General features: G+C 46.5%; 2 protein-coding genes across 4 annotated transcripts in view; both read right to left on the bottom strand.

Annotated features, from left to right (window-relative positions):
- The window catches only part of LOC129387032 (uncharacterized), a 177,626-nt gene that overhangs the window by 23,425 nt on the left and 126,691 nt on the right, over positions 1–27,510 (bottom strand). For 2 of the 3 annotated variants that reach the window (XM_055075682.2, XM_055075684.2), the window contains one exon: positions 8,776–8,942. The exons of the other annotated variant lie outside the window; for it this stretch is intronic. In XM_055075682.2, the coding sequence (XP_054931657.1) occupies positions 8,860–8,942 (83 nt within the window). In that variant the 3' untranslated portion in view covers positions 8,776–8,859. Of the gene's footprint in view, positions 1–8,775; positions 8,943–27,510 lie in introns of those variants that run through there. 3 annotated transcript variants of the gene reach the window in all.
- LOC140216240 (phospholipid-transporting ATPase ABCA3-like) overlaps positions 13,045–27,510 on the bottom strand; it is a 61,281-nt gene continuing 46,815 nt past the window's right edge. The window contains exons 4-5 of the mRNA XM_072286640.1: positions 13,606–13,819; positions 13,045–13,125 (exon numbers count right to left, since the gene is read on the bottom strand). Coding sequence (XP_072142741.1) covers positions 13,045–13,125; positions 13,606–13,819 — 295 coding nt within the window. The remainder of the gene's footprint in view (positions 13,126–13,605; positions 13,820–27,510) is intronic.

Raw genomic sequence — 27,510 nt, 5'->3', positions numbered from 1 at the left:
ACTGGACGCCTCCCTCGCTGGACTTTAAGCCTTCAAGAATATGATATTCGTGTCAATCATCACTCGGGAAGAAAACACTCGGACGCTGACGCCCTTTCCCGTTCACCCCTACCTTCTGAACCTGCCTGCTTAACAACTTCCAGCTGCGATTCGCCATCCCTTACCATCACCGACATGCCGGCGGAGCAGCGAAATGATCCCTGGATCGCTTCGCTGCTTGACCATATATCTCAATCTTCGCCTACTCACTCTCACGCACCCTACGTCGTCAAGCTCCACACTTTGCCGTTCGCGAAGCCTTGTTGCACAGTCGCAACTACTTAACCGATGGCCGCAGGTGCCTCCTTGTTATTCCTCATCATCTACGATCGGACGTTTGAGCGTTTTCCACGATTACCCCCAATGTTGCCACACTAGCACATTCAGGACCTACTCCTGTCTTCGCCTACGGTACTGCTGGCGCGGGATGTATCGCTACGTTCGCCAGTATGTTCTGTCATGCCCTACGTGTCAGCGCCTCAAGACACCTCCTCACAGTACCGCCCGTCCTCTAAGGCCATTGTCTTGCCCTGTCCGACCGTTCGACCGCGTTTGAGTCGATCGTTTCGGTCCCCTTTCGAACACTCCTGACGCCAACCGGTGGATCATTGTCGGCGTTGACCACCTCACACAGTATGCTGAAACATCGGCGCTGCCAACCGCCGCCGCGAAAGACGTTGCTTACTTCCTTCTTCATGACGTCATTCTGTGACATGGCCCACCACGTGAATTGCTAAGCGACTGTGCCCGCGTGTTTCTCTCAGACGTCATCGAAGCCCTCCTAAAGAAATGTCAGGTTGTACATCGCACCGCTTCCGCCTACCATCCTCAAACTAACGGCATGACGAAACGTTTCAGTCGTATCCTTGCCGACATGCCGGCGATGTACACGGTCGTCCACTCTTAGAATGCCGCTCCATGCTACCGGCGCTCCGCGGGGCACCTCTGTCGGGCGCCGGAGGAACTATTGCGCAGGTGCAGTGAGAGCCGCAGGCGGGGCTTCGCGCGTCGTCTGCTACAGTGCGCCCTGTACTGCGTTCAAGTGGGCTTCAAATTTGCACTGCCTCCGCAGAACGCCGATCGGAGAAACGTTTCTGAATAAACAAAAGGCTGCTGAGAAGCCTATCAGCTGCTTTTATCCCGTTGCAGCAAACGTAGCAAAGTTTCCTACGTGCCTGGTGAAGTTGAAACACACAAATAAGCATACCGGGGAGAAAATGCGCGCCGCATAATATTCGAAGCATTATACTATTGCTGCAGCACTACGATCCGCCAATATATTTAATTTTTGGCGTCTTGCTAAGTAGCTGGTAATAAGTGTTAGCAGACGACTGCTGTTGTCTGCTGAGATCTCGGCGCAACGAAAATTAATCGGAGCGGAATAGTAATAGTGGAGGTGGAGCTACATTTTCAGTCTCCTATTTTACCTTCCCACAGATAGAGGTAGACGGCCAGGTAGACTCATCAGCGTTTGAAAACAATCCCTAAGGTTTACCAGGACCTCAGTCTTCAGCTTTGCATCGCTTTAAGTAGTTGCTGAGGGGATATCTATTACGGCGATAGCGTTTAATTGTTCCTACTAGCGTCTGTCCGTTACATTTCAGGTCACGTGACCTTAATATCACGTGACATCACGGTGCGCGCGTCGTGGTGTGACATGATCCCTCTGCCACGCTTGCGCCAGCTGCTCTTCTCATCTGTCACGAAATGAATTCAAGCGCGGCAAATTCAACTCCGTGGAATGAGTCGCAAAAGGCTTTCGCCTTCCCGCAGTTAATAAACATCTATGTGCCTCCAAGGAATTTTACAGTTCACAGGTGGCCGCAGGAAAATATGCCGTACTGTGTTCCCACTAAGTTCAAAGTATGTGGCTGGCGTATTGAAGCAGGACATATTGAATTGGGTATGTGGAGAATGTGGACAATACTGAGGGCCTAGTAAACCTTAGGGATTGCTTTCAAACGCTGATGAGTCTACCTGGCCGTCTACCTCTATCTGTGGGAAGGTAAAATAGGAGACTGAAAATGTAGCTCCACCTCCACTATTACTATTCCGCTCCGATTAATTTTCGTTGCGCCGAGATCTCAGCAGACAACAGCAGTCGTCTGCTAACACTTATTACCAGCTACTCAGCAAGACGCCAAAAATTTAAAATATTGGCGGATCGTAGTGCTGCAGCAATAGTATAATGCTTCGAATATTACGCGGCGCGCATTTTCTCCCCGGTATGCTTATTTGTGTGTTTCAACTTCACCAGGCACGTAGGAAACTTTGCTACGGTTGCTGCAACGGGATAAAAGCAGCTGATAGGCTTCTCAGCAGTCTTGTTTATTCAGAAACGTTTCTCCGATCGGTGTTCTGCAGAGGCAGTGCAAATTTGAAGCCCACTTCAACGCAGTACAGGGCGCACTGTAGCAGACGACGCGCGAAGCCCCGCCTGCGGCTCTCACTGCACCTGCGCAATAGTTTCTCCGGCGCCCGACAGAGGCGCCCCGCGGAGCGCCGGCAGCACGGAGCGGCATTCTGAAGAGTGGACGTCCGTGTACATGTCCGACAATCACACGAAATGGGACCGGGTACTTCCATTCATAAGTATACGCTTAACTCCACCACCCAAGCTACCACTGGTTTCTCAGCTCTCTTTCTTCTCTATGGACGTGAACCATCATACTGCACAGACACAATTCTGCCATACCGACCTGACGTTTCTGAAGTGAAACCTATTTCTGAAGCGGCTGCTTATGCAGAAGAATGCCGTCAACTGGCGCGTTCGTTTACCACGCAAGACCAGTGCCGTCAAAAATCTCGCCGTGACGCCTCTGCATCTACTGCCCACTATCCGCCGGAACGCTAGGTTGGCTACTAGTTCCATCCACCACTCTCGACCTTTCTATGAAGCTCTTGTCCAAACATTACGGTCCTTACAGTGTCCTATAGAGCAAACGATGCCCGTGAACTATGTCATCGAGCCGGTCGAGCAGCTCCCGACAATCGTTTCTGAGGGCGCGAAACAGTTCATGTCGCACGGCTTAAACCGTGCTACGACCCGTTTGTGCTGGTTTCTGCCTAGGTCACCAGGTTGGCTCCTTTGTACCCGGGAAATGCTGTACAGGAGCACTTCGGCGCCAGTTCTGTGCAAGCACGGAGGAAGAAGTTGACGTTCGCGTGTGTCTCGCTCAGTCCGTTTTTCGGGCTGTGGCTGCCTTGTGTTAGTGGCCCTTTCCTAAGCGCCGTGCCCACGTTGATGAAACTAACGCGCCTGTTAATATATATATATATATATATATATATATATATAATCGTACGATGATGGTAAGTGCATGCGCACCAGCGGAAAATAACAAATAACAACGCAGGCAATGTACCAGGTCACCGATGTTCTCATGGGAAATGAGTGAAGAAACTTTTATTGCAGGTCCGGCGAGGACGCGAACTCGTCGCGCACCTGGCTAGTCCCACGTCGGGGAGAAACAAAGATTTAGTTTTTTATTGCTTATCCACTGCAGCTGATCAGACCTCGAGAAGGTGAGGCTGACACATACGGTACAATCTGTAAGCAAAAATTAATTCTTTTTTTTTTAATTACAGACCGTGCCTGGTCATGCACACGTAGGCCCTGGCTAAGATAATTAATGAACGCCCGGGCTTGATATCACAGGCCAAAAAGGCTTCGCTTTAGAAAGCATAGCGCCGCGCACGTGGGGCTTTGAGGCGACGATGGCTACGGGGTAGCGCCCGTCGTCTGTATGAAAAAAAAAAAACGCTGCATGAGCGGCGGTTGTCTGCCGCGGCTGCTGTGAATCGCGCTCACGCGTCGCCCACGCGCTTCCTATCGCGATCTCCCGATTAGCGAGGCAGTAGCGCCACACTTCGCTCCGTTCGCAACGTGGCTCACGAGACAGATTGTGCGCGCCAGCCAATATATCACGGAATAAAAACACGTACACAGCTGCGCTCAAATTTCGCATTAGGAATTTTTCTATCGATGCATTCAAACAGACCCGTTCCATGGCTATACACGTGCAGACAAGCGCAAACGAACCCACCTTCTAGTACACCGGTGACCAGTGGGGTCAGAACTTGACGCGCGTGCCTCAAGGTAAGCGCTATGTTTGACAGCTTGGAATCGCAGTATACGTTATTAAAGCTTCGGCCTCCGTTCACTAGGCTGCGCGTGACAGCGGTGTTGTCGGCACGCATATTTCTAGCACAGAGAAACTGCTCTCGCTAGGTAACTATCTGCGATACTTTAGCGTAGATATAGGCTAAATGAAGCATTTCACATAACTAAAGCAGGTTCAGACTGCATTTGGGCCATTTCCATTAGGTTGTATAATACGGATATCAGCCTTTATGATAACGGTTTGTACCATCAGAGTTTCTGGAGATAAAATCTCAAATGTTAATTTCTGCTCATATGAAAGGTTTGGGCATATATATACCAGCCTATTTGCCCGGAATAATACAATTTCATGTTACCGCCCGTGTCATTCATCGTGTTTATTTCGATGTCCTCATCTTTTTGATGCGAAAGTGTCAAATGGCACATTGAGATAAAAAATTGGCGTCTGGCACAGCGAAACGGCACCAAAACTCGCATTGTCATTACCTGCGACGCCACGTCCCGAGTACATCACGTAAGACGAATCGCTATGAAGAAATTAATGCACAAATCAAAGCAAATTTGAAAGGAAGAAGGTTTGCGGTGGCGAGTTTCGAACCTTACAACTCCACGCTCAGAAACCGTGGGTATTACCCTCTTGGGCTGAACGCCCACGCTTGCAGAAGGTGAATAGATCTGAACTATATGAATGTGTTGTACCAGTGGCACAAAAAATATATATAAAAGAACAGTTTCTATGAAGGGTTTGTTGTAACATATTGTGATGGTGAAATAGAAGCCATTTCTAGGACCACATGTATAACCCTCTTGGAACCTCTGGGAAATTCTGATTTGGCGCAAATTTAATGCCAAACGAGCCACATCCGCGATGATTTTTGGTGATCGTAGCGGGATATTCTTCCGTTGGGACGTTCTTTACCGACCGGAATGCCACCGATCTTTTGAGAGCTCATGCGCGTCACGTCGCACAACACATACAGATAAGCAGTCAGTGAATTGATAAGAAGTGGTTAGGTGTTACATGGGACTCATCACGGTTGACAATTGTTCCACGTAGATGGATAAGGTGCTAAAGAGTGATAAGGGCTTATATTGATCGGGGCAATTCCGATACGAATCAAAAGCGCCGATAGGGGATGATAAGGGTTGGATGAAGTCCGGAAGGCCGATAAGGTTATTAAGGACCAATAAAAGTTGATAAAGGTCGGATCATGTCTGATAAGGTTGATAAGGACAGAGAAGGATTTGTGATAATTGGGTCGAAATCTATAACGATGATACCGACCGATGAGTGTAAACAAGGCTCGGATCGAGTCCGGTAAGGTTGATAGCAGTCGATAACGCTCGGATCTATTCCAATAAGGCTGATAATGACCGGCAAAGGTTGGTAAGGGCTTATAGTGGTCGGATCAAGATTCATAACATTGATAGTGACACTGAGTTGCGTGGACCTGATAAAGTGGTAGAATGGCGATGCATATTTATATACCTCCCAGAGGAGTTCCCGCGTGAATTTCATTTGTTTCTGTTGTAGGCTAGTGCAAACAAGTGAATGTGTTTCATTCCCATTCAGAAAAGTTTGCGCATAAGCTTTAAAAATTACGAAAACAGAAAATTTGGAGGACGCTTAAGCTTTTCCTTTAAGAGTGGAACGCGATAGCATTCATAGCTCCCTGACTGCTTCTCATGCTTACAGGCAACTGCAGCGTATGTAACCGTAACGTTTACCGGGAAACGCTCGCGGCGAACGCTGTGCACGAAGGCGGGCTTTCCGGTAGAGACACGGCCCCTTGCGTGGGCCGCGATGCGGGCGATGCGATAAAATCCCTCAATTTTTCAAAAGTAGCGCCATTCTTAGATCTTTCCGCCACCCCGCTCACCCTGGCGCGTCCTCCTCCTGGGCTCCTGTAGCCCCAGCCTCCTCCGCTCCCCCATTGGCCAATCTGTGTCACGTGGAAGCAGGCGCCGCGCTTTTGTATATTTTTTCTTTCCAGCGCGGAGCAGGCACCGCCCTTTTGTATATTTTTTTCTTTCTAGCGCGCGCCGATCTCCATTGTTGGGCCTGCGCGACGAAAGTACGGCCGGCGGACTGACGGAGTGCGTTAGCGTAATAGAATGTGTAGGCCCGAGAACTTAATTGCGATGCCATGCTGCTGCACCTTCGGTTGCCGCAACAGACACAGCGAGGGCAAAAAGCTTTCTGCTTTGCCGTCCGGCGGATGCAACGCAAAAAAGAAGTGTGGATTCGCAGGGCGGGCTGACTTCGAGGAAGTGGCAAAGAATGCACGGCTTAGTGAAGTAAGGGTCACGGCTAATCACAACCTCTTATTTCGAGCCTAGTTCACGCCTTCCGCTTCGAAAAAAGTGTGTGTTCATGCTCTGCGTGGTTTTTAGTGCGTTGTCTGAACTTTTTTTTTTTTCGAATGTGCTCTCTTTGTTTCATGTAGTTTCGTCTTGCGGTGAAATGCACGCATCTGCAGCTGGCTTGTGACATAAAAGCGACTTTATTCAGGATGTGTTTTGAGCTCCTCCAGAAGTTAGCACATTCTCGACGCTTTTGCAAGGCTCAATATGACTTACGATGCAGTCTTTGAGCTTCGAATGTACGCCCGCATGTATTGATTTGGTTTGTGCTGATTAACGTTTTTAACGTTCCGAAGCGACTAAAGCTAGGATGCAGGCCGTAGTGGATGGCTCCGGATAACTTTATCTAGCTCGCCTGGGGATGTTTAACGTGCACTTTGATCGTAGAGTCGTACGTGGGCCGGTAAATTCCTCGTTGGCGTTTCATAATACTCGCGCGGACGCGCTAGTGCTGCTTTAGAAGTTGGCGCCTCGGCGCGATTGTATTTCTTCAATAAATTTTATTTACTAGTTGTAACACCTTGTCATTATTTCGTATTATTGACGGCGCCTCGAGGGCACCAAAGCGGCAACGGGAACACCAAAGGTAGAACCAGGGCTGGATGGGGCTCGCCGAAGCTTGTGCATGCCAAGGGGGTATAAGATCGTGGACAGCCAATTTTGTATGCGAACCCTCCCTGCGACGCCTGCATTATTGAAATGTCACGTGCTCTTCAGAGGGCTCTGTTAGCCATTACATGTGCCCTCCGGGAGCAGTACTTGTAAAAAAAAACAATATATCGTCAGGATTACCAAAGCACCCCGCAATGAAAAAGACGGCCCTGTTGCCAGGCATTGCTGACCGCACACCGCCGGTCAGCAATCTCTCACGCGGCGGCCGAACAAAAGTATCCTGCAGGTACGTAAATAAATTTACGAAACCACGTACACATACTTTCACACTGTCAACACCTGAAACTTTGGTAATTACGCGCGTGTTTTAGTACACCGCATGCTTGCGTCATGTTTCACCAACACGAACTCTCAACGTCGCGCCCTTTACGCCTTAAATACGCACAAATGCATAAAGTGCATTTATCGCCTTGTTTCATTTTTCATGCTGAAAGAAAGGCGTGTGCTTGGAAAATAGGCTTGGTTGCAAAATGTGGAGGAATTGTGTAATGTCAAATAAAGTGTTGCTGAAAGCAAAAAATTGTCGTGACTCCCTTGCGACTGTTCTTATCTAACACACCTCAAAGGCAAATCGCCTTTTAAACAACAGACTCAAAAATAATGCCGAAGCACATACCCTCATAGTATCAAGCTGATATGAGAAAATACGATACAAAAAATAGCTTTTGAAGGTTTGCTAAAATTTTTGGTAGGATGGCTAAGGTGTGGCACCATGTTCTAGATGTAAAACTAATGAAGTTCTTTTTAGGTCACTCTGTGTTGTTTTTCGAGCACAAGTGCCCCACTAAAACGGGTACATCTGCACTTGCGGCAAGGTGTGAAAAAAAAAACTCCCTTTAGCTGGCTGCAGCGCTGGTTGTAGTGCGATGAATACTCAGGCAGAAAGCCTTTAGCTCAATGTGACTATGCCCATAAGAAAAACAAATGCGGTAGACTACATCACATGCACATAAAAGAAACAATTGCCCGTGTTTGCTAGTACCCTGTGTTTGTATTGGCCTCAAGGACATACAGTGGCGCCCATCTGATGGCATCTCTCCATGGCGTTGAAAACGACATCATGTGAAACCGGCTGCGACGTGTACGACGTCTCCAGCAGTTTAGACACGGTTAATTCCGAGTGTTTGCATGCATTAGGCATTGTATGTAGGTGTTTTGGCTGCAAAATAACCTAGCGCGTAAATACCAGTTTGGTTTGTAGAGCCTCAAAGGCTTTTAGCGGAGCTACCTGATGCTTTCATATTGGTTATGCATTTCGAATGATCTTTAACAAAAGTAGCTAAGGCACGTTTGCCTGTATATTCTCATTCGATCCAAAGACTTCGCATACACTTTATAATGCGTGTGGAAAAAGGCACGTATCATAGAAGCGCCATAGGAACTAGGAAGGCATAGGAACGTAGAGCTTTACTGCAGTAGAGAAACCTGGCTTTCCGGAGATGTGTAATAGTTTATTTCACATAAAAAGGGAAATGGCACATACTTATTGATATCGAGGATTTCATCAAGCTTTCAAACTATTGCGAGCTTCCCGTTGCTAAATTTACGTTATTGCGGTCTTCTTTCCAAGATCTTGTGTCACGTGCGATGTTTCTATCTTTTTCGCAACGACGACTATAAACTGTGTCAATTCAGTCGCCGAAATGTACACGTGCTCGAGATCAAACATCTTCTCGAAGAAAACGATCTTCTCGAACCATTCCACCCAGGCAATTTTCTGCGCTGCGCTGTATTCTAGAGTGTTCTGGGGAAGAAAAAGAAAACAAAACAAGCAGTCATGTCCATGTTCATCAGAAGGAAACGTGAAACAGGTGCTCAAACGCAATGCTATCTGACTTGGAGACGGACACATTAGGAGTGATGTTTAGCGGGGGGCCAACTCCGATTTCTCTATTCATATACATGTAACCCGCTGAAATAATTTTGTAAAGCAACCGCTCGACTGACTTCAATGACGTCTGTTCAATTTAGGAGAAAAGGCTAAATTATAGTGATTGTAACAAGCAGAATCTCAATTTGGGACAAATATTTTGTAATTTTCTCGAAATCTTTCAAGATACTAAGCATGAAGTTTATAAACCCGTAACCCTGTAACAAAAACAAACGTAACAGCTCTGTAAACAGCATCTGTTAGAGCATCTAAAATGGACAAATTTGATGCACAAATTTACAGCTTACCTGTGATTGTTAAAATGTTTATAAATGTTTTGCGAAAGTCCTACTGTGCGCTATATTTCAAAGTGGAGCACAACATATCATTTCGTCTGCTTTAGAAGTATTATTATGTCTATTAGGTGTCTAAAAGTGATATTTCGAAGTTGTACTATACGTTTTCAGAGCGTTTAGAAAGCAAAATTTAGGAGACGGATGTTTTAGGACGATTACGAAGCAAATATGCTTTGTGTTCCCCTTTGAAGTGTTTTGCCCCAACAAATAACAAAAAGCCTTCATAAGTAACGCCCTATAGAATCTGGTCATCCCAATCACATTGTCGTTTTGGCTCAAAGAGCTTGCTTGAAAAAGAGCACAGATAGGAAAATTCACGTAGTTCGCCTCCAAAGGAAAATGAAACGAACTGCTAGCATTCCCGACCTTCACAACACCTGTCATAACTTGAAGAAGACAGCGCATAAAGCGAACGTTTGTGTTGTTTCAGTGACAGAAAAGCCATCAAAGCTACAAAAAGGGGGGAAATCAGTGGCGTGTGCAACATAAAACAAAATATGTTCCATGGAGGCTGTTGTTTTACAGCTTTCCTCACCCTTATGGAAATGTGTACATAGGGCAAACTAGAATATGCGTCAGCATGAGATTAGCTTAGCACAAGTACAATGCCGGAAGCTACAAACAAGGTAGCCTGTAATATCACTGTTGTATACTTTGTAGACGTAGTGACAGACCAGTGTGTTAGAAAACCTTCCATTTTCTTATTTGACAAATAATTTGCTTTTCTGTCCAAGCGTTACAGATTCTACAAGCGTTACAGATTCTACAAACTATTTACTAAGGTAATCGCAAATAGAACCAGGAACACCTTAGACTTCTTGTCAAGCAAAGGATCAGGCAGGATTCCGTAAAGTATACTCAACAATAGACCATATTCACACTTTCAATCAGGCGATAGGGAAATGTGCGGAATATAACCAACCCTTATATATAGCTTTCATTGATTACGAGAAAGCGTTTGATTCTGTCGAAGCCTCAGCCGTCATGGAGGCATTACGGAATCAGGGTGTAGACGAGCCGTATGTAAAAATACTGAAAGATATCTATAGCGGCTCCACAGCCACCGTAGTCCTCCATAAAGAAAGCAACAAAATCCCTATAAAGAAAGGCGTCAGGCAGGGAGATACGATCTCTCCAATGCTATTCACAGCATGTTTACAGGAGGTATTCAGAGACTTGGATTGGGAAGAAATGGGGGATAAAAGTTAATGCAGAATACCTTAGTAACTTGCGATTCGCTGATGATATTCCCTTGCTTAGTAACTCAGGGGACCAATTGCAATGCGTGCTCACTGACCTGGAGAGGCAAAGCAGAAGAGTCGGTCTAAAAATTAATCTACAGAAAACTAAAGTAATGTTTCATAGTCTCGGAAGAGAACAGCAATTTACAATAGGTAGCGAGGCACTGGAAGTGGTAAGGGAATACATTTACTTAGGGCAGGTAGTGACGGCGGATCCGGATTATGAGACGGAGATAATCAGAAGAATAAGAATGGGCTGGGGTGCGTTTGGCAGGCATTCTCAGATCATGAACAGCAGGTTGCCATTATCCCTCAAGAGAAAAGTGTATAATAGGTGTGTCTTAGCAGTACTCACCTACGGGGAAGAAACCTGGAGGCTTACGAAAAGGGTTCTACCTAAATTGAGGATGACGCAACGAGCTATGGAAAGAAGAATGATGGGTGTAACGTTAAGGGATAAGAAAAGAACAGATTGGGTGAGGGAACAAACGCGAGTTAATGACATCTTAGTTGAAATCAAGAAAAAGAAATGGGCATGGGCAGGACATGTAATGAGGAGGGAAGATAACCGATGGTCATTAAAGGTTACGGACTGGATTCCAAGGGAAGGGAAGAGTAGCAGGTGGTGGCAGAAAGTTAGGTGGGCGGATGAGATTAAGAAGTTTGCAGGGACGACATGGCCACGATTAGTACATAACCGGGGTTGTTGGAGAAGTATGGGAGAGGCCTTTGCCCTGCAGTGGGCGTAATCAGGTTGATGATGATGAGGATGATGATGATGACAATGAGGCTTGGTGAGATGCCCTATAAATCCGTGGACGCAGCAGCAGAAAGCGCGAGTAGTTGCCAACCTTACTACCATCCGCAGCGTACGTCACGTCAAAGAGCAAGACGTTTTTTTTTTTCCATAAAAGCGGCAAAGCTGCAGTAACTAGCACTATGTTGCAGTAACTAGCACTTTGAGACACGGTATGACATTGGGTTCGGATTGAGATCGCCTTCTGGATCGGTCCAGGTCATAGCAAATATTTAGGCGTTACACTCACTTCGCAATTTTCATGGTGAGCTTGTGTTTCTGACATTTGTACATCAGCCTGTAGAAAGTTGTGTTTGTAAGCAGGAAATAGAAGAAAGCTTGAACGATGCTAAGATTGTGACGTAATAGTTCTGCGAAAACCCGCAAGGTGGAGAGAAGTAATTAATAAAGGGAAAATGACACATCAACGCAGTCGTAGCAATTGCTACAAAGGAAACCCATAACGGTTTTTCGAAAGCAAAGCCTTGCAGCTGAATAAACAAAATTATGATTATTGCTATAGATGCCTGATGTCTAGAATGGAATATGATTCCGTGAATTGTGTTCCCAAAACTAAACAGGATGCACAAAAGCTAGATATGTTACAAGGCAAGCTCTCAGATTTAGTTTTGGGAAATATAAAGGGTATTACTCCCCTACGAAGTGGATGCGTGATAATGACATCCAACATTACAAAATGGGTAGAATATATGCTCGCATGGTGTGCTTGCGTAATAATTTGAAAGGTAAATTACACTTGTTCATGCCTTCGTATGTGCAGCCCATAAGTACCCGAATAACTATAGAGACATGCTCGTGCGCTGAAACTATTTTACAAAAAGAAATGCATTTAAAAGAATAACTTTATTCCCATGGACGATTTGCGATTGGAACGCCCTTCCTCAAACTCTTTTGAAGACGAAGAATTTTTGCAACGCTCTCGACCATATGTTACTACATTAGTCTGCTTTCTGTTCGAATTTCCTTTTCGTGGTGCAGCCTAGTACCTGTGGTAATTTCTTAATGTGACTGCTGATATTTGTTATCTTGTTTATTACCCTTGAACTTGTAGCTCAACAATATTGTTGACGTAACAAAAACATCTGCGAAATGAGAGAAATCTAAATATTAGTTTGTGGCTCTCAATTTTTATCTGTTTATGTTCCAGCTCAACAGTGGCGTCCACAAAAATGTTAATTATGAGCAGCAGCAGACGTTTTGATGGGAAAACTGGAGGACTTCGTCCTTCGCTTCGTAACGCACATGGTGGTCGTATTCTCGCCAATGTGATTTTTTTTCTTTTGTTCATGCAAGCTACTATTCTTCCTTCCCATAGAGGTGCATATCAAGTACACACACTGAACTTGCCTAAGCTAGAATCAAACACCAGTTTTTGACTATACATTGGCCTTCAACCAGCTGGTTAACAATAGTATTGACTTACTATATCTCGCTTAGTTCTAGACAAACATTTCAATATTTTAGCTGGTGTGTATTTGAGCAAAATAATGAAGAAATAAGGCAATAAAAATGTTCTAGGCCAATCGTTATGGTACCAGTTGAAAGGTTAATGCTGCATGTCTTCAACTCGCCTTTTTATATTTTTGCATAATGTCCAACTTCTGCTTGGGCGAATCTGGCCTGCAGTATTGTGAAATTAGTACCTAAATAAAAGAAGAAATAAACAAATAGACAAATAAGGGAATGGGTTGTGACATTTATTCACAGGAGTACCATCAATAAGTTGTCATGCCATGGTTGTGGCCGTGGTATTGTCGTCGCCGACTTCGTCGTGGCTTGGCTGCTGTTGTCACACAGGCAGTGGCGTAATGCATACACACCAATTACTCGTCTTACACAATTGTCTTGGTTGATTTGGTAAGGTTGTGCAGTATGGGAAACTCTGCTACATGGGAAGCTACCTGCAAAGTGATTTAAATATTAGGGATTCCGACTATTCGAGATATTTTCCCATATTTCGTCACACATCACAACCACTTAGTGGCCAGGAGAACGGTTACTGTGGAGGCGGATCAATATACTAGTTTGTGATATTTCATAGCGCGCTGAAATGTCCAGTGTCGTTCTTCTATTTTCACTTATCAGCCTTGCACCTATTAGCAAAAAGAAATAAGAGAGCTCACCTGACGCACGTCACGAAGTTTCAGGTCAGGAAATACCACATCAATGCAATTCTTGAACACTTCGGCGTCGACCCCAGAGACACGATGTAAAACAAACTGAATAGTATGCCCCTTGGCAAGCTTCGCCTTGAGTTCGGGCACTGTGCCGACGGATGTTATTTCGCCTTTGGAGAGAATGGCTACTCGGTCGCATGCCATTTCGCAGTCGTCCATGCTTAAAGAAAAAGAAAAAAATACGAAACCAACAAACTAATCTCAGCTACCATAGGTGTTAAACGTGTCGAGTGGGTTTGAAATCACCGCCTTCTGTTTGTTGGCTTTTCGCGATACGCCTGCTTTTTAGACACCTGTATATTCTATAAAAGCGGCTATTGGTGCAAACTACGCTTCTGTTAGGTAACATTGCCTAGCATAACGTTTTGTCATCGAAACAACAGCGCACGTTATCATAGTGTGACAAAGTATTATGAGTAGACTAGTCTCCAACACACATGACGCGGCAGCTCGGCACGCCATAACGCGCTCATATAGCGCTCAGGAAAGATATTGACATGCGTACATGTTTATCTTTCTCGGGTGACCACGTTTCACCGCTTAACAAATGTTATCACGCAGCGCAGGACGCGCCTGCATGTATACGAAGTTTCTGGAATGTTATCGATGGTTCTATCCGCTGTCTGTCACCGAATCTTGCGTAATCCGATTGCATGTATGCGCGACGCGAGCAGTGTAGAAATTTGTGGTAGACACGCGGGTCACAGCGATTAGTCAGGAACATTCGACGATTGATGTATAAAAGCCGACGCGCTTGACGCGTTGATCAGATTTTCGACGATCGCCGACCGTGTTCGCCGCTATCGTTGTGCTATAAGTGTAGCCTGATTTTGTGGGCACAGGTTCGCCCAATAAAAGTTAGTTTTGTCTTTCACAGTATTGCTACTGTGTTGTTCAACGTCACCACCACGTGACATCTGGTGGAGGTGCTTTGCGTTCATGTAACGGACGCCACCACAAAGCCGTGACCCAAGCCCGCACGTGTAAGACAACACCAACGTCGCCAAGAACCAGCGAGGTAGCCGCAGGCTGCAAGGACTGCCCCCGGAGCACAGACTTTTGCCTGCAACGACCAGGAAGATCGTCGCCCAGTCAACCCCAATGGCAGCCCCAGCGTCCTCCATCGTGCTGCAGCAGCACAGGGAGCCTCTGATGTACCGCGGTTCAACATTCGAGGACCCCGAAACCTGGCTTGAGACATACGAAAGGGTCGCTGCTTTTAACAGCTGGAACAGCGACGACAAACTTCGACATTTCTTTTTCGCATTGGAAGACGCCGCCAGAACATGGTTCGAGAACCGAGAAGTCGCCTTAACGACATGGGACCTGTTCCGAACCGGCTTCCTGCAGACGTTCACGAGCGTCGTACATCGAGAACGAGCCCAAGAACTACTAGAAACCCGAGTGCAGCTGCCTAATGAGACCACCGCGATCTTTACAGAAGAGATCAGCCGCCTATTCCGCCACGCCGACCCGGAAATGTCCGAGGAGAAGAAACTCCGCCTACTGATGCCTGGTGTAAAGGTGGAACGTTTCGCTGGAATGGTACGAAGACCACCGAAGACTGCCGACGAGTTTTTTCGCGAGGCCACTAGCATCGGGAAGCTTTTGAAAATGCGGAACCGGTAATTCAACCGCCACACGAACTCGACAAGCTACGTCGGAGTTCAGACACTGGCCACCGACGATCTGCGCGAGACTATCCGAGCGGTCGTGCGGGAGGAGCCACAGAAGCTCTTCCCGTCATCCCAGCCTCAAGTAGCTTCGATTGCCGACGCCGTAAGTGAGGAGCTCCAAAAACAACTCGGAGTAGCCCCTGAATTGCCGCAGCCTCAGCAGCAAGCGGTGACATATGCCGCTGTAGCCAGCGGTCACGTTCCCCCTCCGCGCCCACGGTAGGGCCCAGTGACGACACAGTTCCGTCGTCCACCACCACCCCCGCCGCGAGCACGCCAACCCGTCACCCCACGCGGAATTCCAAGGAAGACTGGCGTTTGGCGCGCCGCCGATCACCGTCCGCTTTGCTATCACTGCGGAAAAGCCGGGCACGTCTACTGCTGATGCCCATACCGGAAGATGGGACTCCGAGGATTTGCCGTTAACGCGCCGCGACCACAGATTGAAGAACGGCCTCGCGTTATCGCCAAATACCTCGCCGCCACTCAGTGGAGCCCTCGACGACCGTCCCGTTCGCCGTCACCAGGCCGCTACCTGTCGCCGCAGCGCCGACCATACACTGGCCCAGCCTGGGGCCGGTCAGCGAGCCATATCCGGAAAACTAAAAGCAGCAACCGATGGAGGTGCGGTTGCTATTCGTCGAACTGACGAAGATCCTCCGCCGCCGACGAAGACGACAAGAGACCATCTCGACGACATAATAACGACACGCCGCTGTCCCGACGAAGTCGGGAAGCCAAGAATAAACCGACGAAAAACGACTTGACGACGCGACGTTCCAGCTTCAGTTCAACACGACGCAGCCGTGATCCAATGCCAAGACCTAACTGCAACGCCACACAAAGAACCACCGACCTCGACGTGCTTCTTCATGGCCACGCAGTTACCGCCTTAGTGGACACAGGGGCCGATTTCTCCTTAATGAGTGGATACATCGCCGCCCAGTTGAAGAAAGCTAAAACTGCATGGGAAGGCCTTCAAATTCGAACCGCTGGAGGACACCTCATTACGCCGACTGGAATCTGCACGGCGAGAATTACCGTTCATGACCGGACTTAATTACCCGGCCACCTTCGTTATCCTCCAACAGTGTTCACGAGACGTCATTCTTTGCATGGACTTCCTGAACCAACACGGCGCAATCATAGACCTGAAGTCAAAATCGATAACCCTGTCAGAAGATCAAGCGATACCGCCGGAGAGCTCTCGTAGTCACCACGCCTTCAGTGTGCTCGAAGATCAAGTGAGCTTCCCGCCGCGCTCTAGCATTATTATTTCAGTCGGCACCGAAACACCCGCTGACGTAGAAGGCGTCATCGAGGGCGACCAACACCTACTGCTCGACCGTGAAATTTGCGTCGCAAGAAGGATCGCTCGACTCCACGGTGCGAAAGCGGAAGTTATGCTAACCAACTTCAGCCAAGAGTTCAAGCACATCAACAAGGGCACGGCAATCGCGTACATCGAGGAAGTTGTGGAAACCAGCAATTCCTTTGTCCTCTCGGTTTCTGCCGCATCTACCCCAATGACCATAGTCCCCGAACCAGACTTCGACGTAAATACAAGTCTTCCTATGAGTAAGCAGCAACAGATCAGAAGTCTTCTGCGACTATACAAAGTCTGCTTTACGACGTCATCGAGGATTCGACAAGCACCAGTTGCAAAGCATCGCATAATAACCGAAGAGTGCGCTCGACCACTCCGCCAGAGCCCTTACCGAGTTTCGACGCGAGAACGTGAAGTTATTAGGCAACAAGTCGACGAAATGCTGCGCGACGACATCATCCAGCAATCGAAAAGCCAGTGGCCATCTCCTGTAGTCCTGGCGAAGAAAAAGGAGGGAACCCTACGCTTCTGCGTCGATTATCGTCGACTGAACAAGATCACGAATAAGGACGTGCACCCCCTTCCACGGATAGACGACGCATTGTATCGGCTGTGCAACGCTAAATACTTTTCGTCGATGGACCTCAAGTCTGGCTACTGGGAAATAGAAGTCGACGAGAGAGATCGCGAAAAGACCGCGTTCATCACGCCAGACGGCCTCTACGAGTTCAAGGTCATGCCATTCGGACTGTGCTCGGCGCCTGCAACGTTCCAGTGCGTGATGGACACGGTTTTAGCAGAATTGAAGTGGCAGACCCGTCTCGTATACTTGGATGACGTTGTCGTCTTCGCCGGAAATCTCGACGATCGCCTTCGGCGGCTTGCAACAGTACTAGAGGCCATCAAGTCATCAGGGCTCACTCTGAAGCCGGAAAAGTGCCGCTTCGCTTACGATGAGCTTCTGTTCCTAGGCCACGTCATCAGCAAATCTGGAGTATGCCCGGACCCGCAGAAGAGAGCTGCCATCACAAAGATGCCGCTGCCGATCGAGAAGAAGGCAGTGCGCAGATTCCTTGGCATGTGTGCCTACTACAGGGGCTTTGTCAAGGACTTTTCACGCATCGCGGAGCCGCTAACACATCTAACCAAATGTGATGTTGAGTTCAAGTGGCATGCGCCGCAGGCCGACGCATTTCGAGAACTCAAACGACGCATGTAGTCACCGCCGGTACTTGCACACTTCGACGAGGACGCTGATACCGAAGTCCACACTGACGCCAGTAGCCTAGGCCTCGGTGCCGTCCTAGTCCAGAGGAAAGACGGACTTGAACGGGTGATATCTTATGCTAGCCGGTCGCTGTTAAAACCGGAAGGCAATTATTCTACGACTGAAAAGGAAGGCCCCGGCATCATTTGGGCTACAGCGAAATTCCGCCCTTACCTCTATGGCAGGGCTTTAAAAGGCGTCAGCGATCCTCACGCGTTGTGTTGGCTAGCTAAATTAAAGGACCCTTCAGGACGGCTGGCGCGGTGGAGCCTCAGACTGCAAGAATATGACGTCACGGTAATATACAAGTCCGGAAGAAAACACTCTGACGCCGACTGCTTGTCACGCGCCCCCATCGATCCCCCGCCGCAAGACGACGAGGACGACGACGCCTTCCTTGGAATAATAAGCGCGGAAGACTTCACTAAACAGCAACGAGCAGACCCGGAGCTAAAAGACCTCGTCGAGTATTTGGAAGGGAACACCAACGTTGTCCCTAGGGCATTTAAGGGCGGGTTGTCTTCGTTCAGGCTACAAAACAACCTGCTCGTGAACAACCTGCTCGTCCAGAAGTACTGCACGCCCTACATGACGATCCAACGGCTGGGCACCTCAGATTCTCCCAGATGCTGTCGAGGATACAGGAAAGGTATTACTGGCCGCGTCTGTTTGCCGACGTCTCCCGTTACGTCAAGACATGCCGAGACTGTCAGCGACGCAAGACATGACCAACAAGGCCAGCAGGATTACAACAGCCGATCGAACCTCCTCGCCGACCATTCCAGCAGATTGGGATGGATTTGTTGGGGCCGTTTCCGAAGTCAACATCCGGGAATTAGTGGATCGTCGTGGCTACGGACTATCTCACCCGCTTCACTGAAACTAAAGCTCTACCAAAAGGCAGTGCAGCCGAAGTGGCGAAATTTTTCCTCGAGAATATCCTGCTGCGACATGGTGCCCCAGAAGTCCTCATCACCGACAGAGGAACGGTCTTTACAGCAGAGCTCACCTAAGCCATTCTGCAATACAGCCAGACAAGCCACAGGAGGACAACTGCCTACCATCCGCAAACGAATGGTCTCACGGAGCGCCTGAACAAGACCCTCGCCGACATGCTCCAATGTACGTCGACGTCGAGCCCAAGACATGGGACGCGGTCCTCCCGTATGTAACCTTCGCTTACAACACTGCGGTTCAAGAAACAACACAGATCACGCCGTTCAAGTTAATGTACGGCAGGAACCCAACGACGACGCTCGACGCCATGCTGCCACACGTCACTGACGAAGAGAATGTTGACGTCGCTACCTATCTCCAGCGCGTCGAAGAAGCCCGACAGCTTGCCCGCCTGCGGATCAAGAACCAGCAGCGTACCGATAGCCGACACTACAACCTCCGACGACGCTACGTCGAGTACCAGCCCAGTGACCGTGTTTGGGTTTGGACCCCGATACGCCGACGAGAACTCAGTGAGAAACTATTGCGACGCTATTTCAGACCCTACAAGGTCATCCGACGTATTGGCGCACTAGACTATGAGGTCGCGCCAGATGGCATTCCGCATTCAAAGCGGCGCCGCGCACGATCTGAAGTGGTCCACGTGGTACGTCTTAAGTCCTTTTACGCACGCTGACGAACTTCCTTAGTTTGTTGTTTCTTTGCTACGGGTGTTTTTGTTTATTAGTTTCGTTTGTTTGCAGCATCGGGTCGGTGCTTTTTAAGTGGGGGGTACTGACACGTGTACACGTTTATCTTTCTCGGGTCACCACGTTTCACCGCTTAACAAATGTTATCACGCAGCGTAGGACGCGCCTGCATGTATAGGAAGTTTCTGGAATGTTATCGATGGTTCCATCCGCTGCCTGTCACCGAATCTTGTGTAATCTGATTGCATGTTTTCGCGACGCGAATAATGTAGAACTTTGTGGCAGACACGCGGGTCCCAGCGATTAGTCTGGAACATTCGACGACTGATGTATAAAAGCCGACGCGGTTGACCCGTTGATCAGATTTTCGACGATCACCTACCATGTTCGCCACTATCGGTGTGCTATAAGTGTAGGCTGTTTTTGTGGGCACAGGTTCGCCCAATAAATGTTAGTTTTGTCTTTCACGGTATTGCTACTGTGTTCTTTAACGTCACCACCACGTGACAATATACATTTGGTGCTGCTTAACCTGTGTGCCGCTACAACAGCGAGTTGTGACAAATCTCACAAAACCTTTATCACCATGGCGCGAAAAGTAAAATGAGTCATTACCCCTAACAATATTTCATCATATATTACAAATATATTTGCGAAAGCTACACCTTACAATAGACCCGGAGGTGTTAGGGGAGTTTAGAGGCTGATTTTATGTGACGTTAGGACAAGCGTAATTATTCAGCAAAAACTCGTCGCAATATTCAGCAGTAATTAGTCATAGTGCAGCGCCAGCGTCTGCCTGTCACTGGGACTAAGAATCTGTGGCGTTCTCCTGCTGAACACGAGCAGTCTCGGGTTTCATTCCAGGTGGCGGCGGATCGCATACTGGTGATGGAAGTTTGCCAACGGCCTCGCTTATTTAACTTCAGCTGCTTCAGATCCAGTTATGGTAAAAGTTGCAATGTTGGGATCTTTGAGGGCCCTTGTGCCGTTTGGGCATGTAAATCTCAAGCAATTATTTGCAGCTCATGGTGGTGATTTTCATGTCACCGATTTCAGCCTATTAAAGAGAAGCAAGTTCATGTGATTAATTATTGTAAAATAACTGAGTACATTTCAGACAGGCACTTTCACTACGAAACCGTTTGTAACGAACAATTTCTCCGATGGGTTTCATTAGGCAAAAATTTTGTCAGTTTTTTTTTTTTCAGGAAATGCCGAGCAAAAGTTACGGATATCCCTAGCGGTGTTGCGATAGCGTTTGTCGTGAGAACAAGACGCAGCTCTTGTTTGCTTCTTGCAAGCTCTGGCATTAAACATACAAAGAGATGTAGAAAAATTCAACCAAGCAGAATAGCGCCTCATAAGTTTCCAAGCAGAAGGTGTTACTCTAAAAATTAGATTATATGTTCCTTCAGTAAAACTTGCGCATAAATTCCCATGACAAACGGAAGTAACACGTCATTGCTTCAATACCAGTAGGTGACGTCGCTATGCACATTTGAGACATGCTGATCCACCGCGATGGCTAGTGGACACGAAAACAATACAGTTAACTGAAAACCAAGTGTTTTATTTCCTGGAAAAAGCATCAGCATTTGTATGATGTTGACGGAAACCGAATGCAACTGTACCCACGCTGCTTCTGCTCTTAGGTATATGATGCAGGTTTTTATTCTATTCTATCCTCACAATCACATTTATCAAAGATAGAAGTGGATAAGAACAGAAATGTAAATGCGTCAATACGCGGCATGAACAAGCAAGAAAAATAAGTTCATGCGCATCATGGGCTGGTTGTATTTGCCAATTGGCGTTAAAAATTTTCAGTTCTCCTCTAAAGCGACAGTCCAGTCTTCCGAAGTGTTAGGAATGAACGAGTGATAAGAATATTCTACATGACGCCGAAAATATAAAATTTTGTGACGATGGACACGCGATGAGGCGTGTGTTACAGACGTAATTAGCCCTTTAGGTGGAGCAGAGGAGTATTACTTGGTTAGAATTTTTTTTTTTTTTGCAAAAGTTTGTTTGCACGAGTTTGTTTCGTCAACGGGTTTCGACGCTCTCTGAAAGTGCAAGTAACGGGACAGGCTTTCCGAATCAATTTCGACGTTCTGACGAGTTTCCTCTTTGGACGTTGGCGGCTTGCCGACTGTGTTAGGGCAGAAATTCAAAAACCGCAGCTGTCAATCGCCCGTTGAAGCGCCCGTAACGAAAGCGCGGCTTTCATTCTTCTTTTTTTTTTTTTGAAATGGTGCGCATCTAGTGACTCTAACATCGCCGAATACGATGGTACCGTTCTGACGGCACAGCAGTCGACATGGCGCGGCAGCGTGCCACTTTGCGTGGTACCTTGTTTTAAGATCTGTCATACGAAAGAAACGTTCTAGTCCTGCGTAGCCACTCTTCAAGAACTTTGACTTTTCGCTTTTGCAAGCCTTTCTCAACACATGTTTCGTCTCCAGTGTACCTTTACTAACAAGAAATTGTGACGAAACAACTCCTCTCAACTCTGAAATATTTAGTAAGCGTGTACGGCTCTTCTTATTTTGTATTTTCAGACGCAAGTCGCGGATTTACTGCTCCCATAATAAACATATGTGGAATCCACAAAAACGCTCCTATCCAGATGTGCGGATAAAGAAAACGACTTTCTGAGCATTCTTTTTTTTTTTTTTTTTGCAGTAGTGAAAGGGCTAGGCTGGCACCAGCATGGTAATTCCGGCAACAGATCCCATCGCAGAGCGTGAAGTGGAAGCACTGAAGACGAGATGAAATAATTCCAAGGTGCAAAGATCGCGTACATGTGCTTCCGAAATCTGACCATACGACAAAGGCTTCTGTTTCGTAGTAACTCTTTAAACTGCAGAAAAAAAAAAATCAATTCTACACTCAATGATCGCAACACCCTGTGCATTTTCAAGCACGCTCCTTTCCCGCAGCCCGGGTCCCTTACGTACTTTTTATTTTTTTTTTTGCTCGCTTGCAGATGCTGATGGAGCGCGCACGAAAACGTGAATAAGGACCAACGAATTAAGACAGAGACACGAAACGGTGAAAGTTCACGTTCACGTACTTTGCGCTCCATCGTTCCTTCAGCATAATTAACCAATTCGATAAAGTTTTGGTTGTTCTCTTTACAGTAATTTATAATGGGCGTGATGACAATGCTGCTATTCAATATTAAAAATTTGGTTAAGTAACATTCTGTTATTGATGTCCTGACCGTTTTAATCAAGCTTTTTTCTTTACATTTATCTTCCACTACTAAGTACTTCGCTTATATTTGTAATGTTATAGTGCGCTTTCTGCCAACCACAGCAACTTGAAAGCTACCGTTTGCCTTACGTTACATTTTCTTTACGACTCATCTAGGTACGACACTACTGATAATTCACTGTTTTGTGTTCTCCATGGATGCACTACTATCACCATAGCAAAGATGTTATGCTTGATCTGGATTATTTGTTGAGAAAAAGAAGTAGGACCAGCCTTGCTTCGGCTTCTCCTTCTTTGGTCACTTCTCGTATAATCCGGGCAGTCTATGCTGTTACAGTCGCTTCTTGTTAAGCAATCTACTCTAGCAATACGTCAACTTGCAAGGCGCACTGGATCACAGTATTTTCTGCACGCAAATTTTAAGGCCGTTACTGTGCTATAGAGACGGTTGGCTGCTGAAACCGCCTATCAATATCTCATTTCGATTCTGCTACGCTGTAACATTTGCCTTCTGACATTATTAGTTCGAAAGGTTATTTGTAGAAAACATGGACGAGGAAAAGAACAAGAATGACAACACAACTCGCATAACTTTTAATCGTTCTACCGTCATTGGTTTCCTTAATAATCAACATACTTGACGCCATACTTAAGCAGGTCCAGCTTTTCCGGACATCGGGCTCAGTTCGTGTTGCCGACACCACGTTCCGTGTAACCTTTGTCTTTTTGAATCTCGCGCGATGTTGTAAGTTGCGTCGAAGAAGAAAGATTACAAAAAGCCTCCTTCTGAACACAAACCTTGACAAGCCAGCGGGGTTTGGTGGCGTTCGTCATCACCTCTGATAATGGTTAGTCCAGCAAACCATCGTCTGAAAGTTACTGGTGATACTCGATTCTTTCGCAGAGATGCGACTGCGACACTGAACGATGCTATAAACGAGAAGGAAGGGGATTAACTGAGGGGCCCGATTTTATTCCTATGATATGACTGACCGATCTTGTCTTTTACCCGAAGATTCCGTAATGCAGATGAACGTTTCTTTTTATGTTGCAGCTATGAAAGTCTCTCGCTTATGTTCGGCAGGATTACTATAGCATTTTGCAGTTGTAGCTGACAGTAGTAAAGCTTCCACGGCAGAACGGAAAGGAATGTTTTTCAATGCGGCTTTGCAATGCGTGCTCCATTTAATGGCGCTATACAACTTTCACCTAAGAAAGTTCTTTGAAAGAGGAGCTTCTTAGGAGTCATTATACTATAGTGTTTGTGAACTAGGTGATGTACCCTTTGTAGCGTACTATAAGATGGCTTTGGCATTCTTAGATATCCAGAAAATAAAATTCACAAAATCTCAGTGAAACAGAAGGTGTTCTATACTAAATTCAAAGAAAACACGTATTTCTTTGACATTTGCAGGACGTACTTCGACGTGTGCCGTTATTTCACTACAATATCTGGCAGCATAAAGGAGAAATCTAGGTGCTCACTGTGGGTACATTTGCAGGTAATGATAATTAATATTCCACAGGGCGTTTCTCTCCGTCATTCACAATGATTTGTCCTAACCAAAAAATAAAACAAGATGTAACTACAATCAAATCACCGAATGAAAGTCCAGTCACTGTATTCGCTTTGCCTGTCATTTCCATAAAATCGTTGTCCGTGAGTTCACACTGTTATCCTCAGTTTGGCCCTCGTTACACGGCCGAAAAAAGCTTCGCCAAACGCTTCCACTGCGAATCGGAGCACTGTACCTGCGGCAAATAGCAGGTGGGCTCGTTAAGCACTACCACAGATGCAACTACGGCGCTTGACAGTTCGCGTCGCTTAACATGTTGGCGTCTGTGCATGCACTTCGGAGACCAAACCAACCAATACTGTAGCTGACGAAGACGACGCCTCACAAAGACGTTCTTGAAAAGATGGGCGTATCCTGCGTTAAACCACGCTGCTGTCGCAGAAAACGAAGCCATAGCAGAAGGAACTGCTGATGTCTGGTGATTCCTGATTTTTTCTGCAGCGAAGCTGTTAGAGCGACTAGAACCGTTAGAAGACATTATCACGTGCTCTTCCGATATCCTAGAAATGCATAATTAACGGAATATATATTTGAAGGAAATAGGAGACATGTAACAGGTTGACTTTCAGGCGAATTTTGAAGTGTGTGGGGCTTTACGTCCCAAACTAGGGTTTACGTGCGAACACCGCGATGTGATTATGAGGCACGCCGTATTGGGAAACTCCGGGTAATGTTTATCACTTGGGGATCTCATCGTGCCACGAATACAGCACGCACGGGCGCTTTTTGCATTGAGAGTACGTTATTTTGCATCCAACGAAGTACTTCGTCTTAGCAAAGCGTCACGTAGAGCGCTAAACAGACTGCACTGTTCCGGAAAAGATACATGGCAGAAAAATTTAAAGGAGCTTTTGCCACCCAAGTTAGCCGTCCGGCTCGTGCGTTGCATACCGAATTTTAGTAGATTCGAATATGCCTTAGATCATTAGCGGACAATTCGAGGATACTTGGGCACGCAAAATTATTGTGGTATTAGTGTGCTGGTGTCCTCCCCATTTTCATACGTTATAGGAAGAAAATAATACTTTTCCCAGTGTTCTCGGGGAACTAAACAAGACACTTCGTTTATATTGGTGACAGTAAGGGGAAGGGTATGGGGCATATGACAAAGTTCGAAGTGTGCGGCTTCATTACAGCTTTTGGAACAAATTACGTCTGCAATATCCTCAGAGAGAGCCACTACGACCTGCGTTTAGAAAACGACGCAGAATTTGTCCCAATGTCCTGAGAGGATTACAGTACGCAAACATGAAGACCAAATGCAGTCATAATGCGGGAACTTTGTGGCCAATGAGCATGCGAAGTTAAGTGTGTGCCTGTATGTAAATTACAGTATGTATAGCATTCCTTTAGCAAGTGCTCGAACACGTTGCACGACCGTTCTCTGCTCTGTTCACCAGTTTCCTGGGGGAGTTGTACGTGACCCTTTGGTTATATTCGGTGTAAATGGAGGCCATGTTAGTGGTGGTGTGCGGAGAAAGTTTAATGTTTCCAGACTATATATGATCATTGCATATCAAATAAGCTCAAAAGAATTACGCTTGGCAGGTGATGTAATGCGCGGGGCAGATAACCGGGGTTTATTGGCGTTAGAGAATAGGTGCCCAGGGAAGGGAAGCGCCGTCAAGGACGGGGAAAAATTGCAAGTACAACTTAGAAATACCTACCGCAAGACAGGAGTAATTGGAGATCGTTGGGAGAACCATTCGTCCTGCAGTAGACATGCAATTAGGATAATCTTGATGGTAAATTAAATTGAAAGTATGCGCTGAATACGCGTAACATGCCTATTATCTTACGTTGCGCGGAGGAGGTCGTATGTTTTCTCCATGTCCTCGGTTACACTACGCAAATAAGTGACATCGGTGATGTGTTAGTATAGATTAAAGTGTGGCGCAATTACGCTTTTGCACCAAAATACATATTCACAAGCTCCAGAGCGTTGTGAGTGTGTTTTATAAGCGTCGCTGTGATTAAGTCACTGTCCTGGGAGAACTATAATAGCCACGAAGTTCAACTTCGCGAAAATGTAGGGGGGGGGGGGGGATCAATATATGGTCGTTGTGGGTGAAGTAGGTCATTTGTCCGCAAGCGTATGCAACCGCTACGGAGCGTTGTAACTGTTTTCTGAACGACTCATTACTTCGCCGGTTTCTTTCCCGTCAGTTATATTACCCACCGCAATTAAGTACAGCGAACATATTGGAAACATTAAGGCTGATGTGCGATCGAAAATAAAAGTGACTGGGTGAAGTATAAGCTTTGCTGTAGAGTCCATAACCCCAAAGCCAAAGCACCATTGCGAATCAAGAAAAACTAAAATAACTTGTTCGCCTTTATATTTAGCCACGAATAGCCTATTGATATAAAAGTCTAAAAATATACACCAGTTAAAAGTTAGGGTAATAGATAATTATTTAGTAATCCATTATCTTAACCCTCCACAGTTGAAACATCGTCCCGAACACTATGCATTGCGCTGTGTTGCCTAGGCCACATTGTAAAATAAAAGTGAGCTCAGTGGCTACGACATAGGGCTGTTGAGCACGAAGTCGCGAGTTCGACCCATGCCGCGACGGCCACATTTCTTTTCAGGCGGAACGCAAGACATGTCGTGCGCCGCGCCTTGAGACGTCGTAAAGGAGCAGAGGCGCTTGAAATTAACATGGATTTACACCACTACTGGGATGTATCATAATCAGGTTGTAGTTGTGACCTGTAAAATCCCAAAATATAATATTTTCTAAATGATACGCTGGGATTAGCGGGCTTCCACAAGTGCTGGAAATCGTTACAAGCGCACAATTACCGTTCCAAACTTGGGAGAATTACGCAGAAAATGTTTTAAATTCTGTCGTTTTCTTGCAGCCAGCTGAATTCTTTAATACAACTGCTAAAAAGATACCCCTTCACTAGAAATTTTGCTCTTATTCTCCGATATACTACCAGTCTGGGTCGTGATGTTGTAGCGATTACATTTCTTTTTCGTGATATTTTTTCTTTCTTTTTCAGCCTTTTCGCCCTTCGTCAGAGCGACACTTCACCCGCGTGATCAACGGGATCAAAAGGCCTTGGACGATGTATGATAAGAATGGTATTGAATTACTGGTTTTCCCAAACGTCAAAAAAGAAAAAG

This window comes from Dermacentor andersoni, chromosome 2 (assembly GCF_023375885.2).
Source record: "Dermacentor andersoni chromosome 2, qqDerAnde1_hic_scaffold, whole genome shotgun sequence".
Classification (NCBI taxonomy): Eukaryota; Metazoa; Arthropoda; class Arachnida; order Ixodida; family Ixodidae; genus Dermacentor; species Dermacentor andersoni.
Note: the sequence above shows the minus strand (reverse complement) of the source record. Positions and strands in the feature narration are given on the sequence as shown.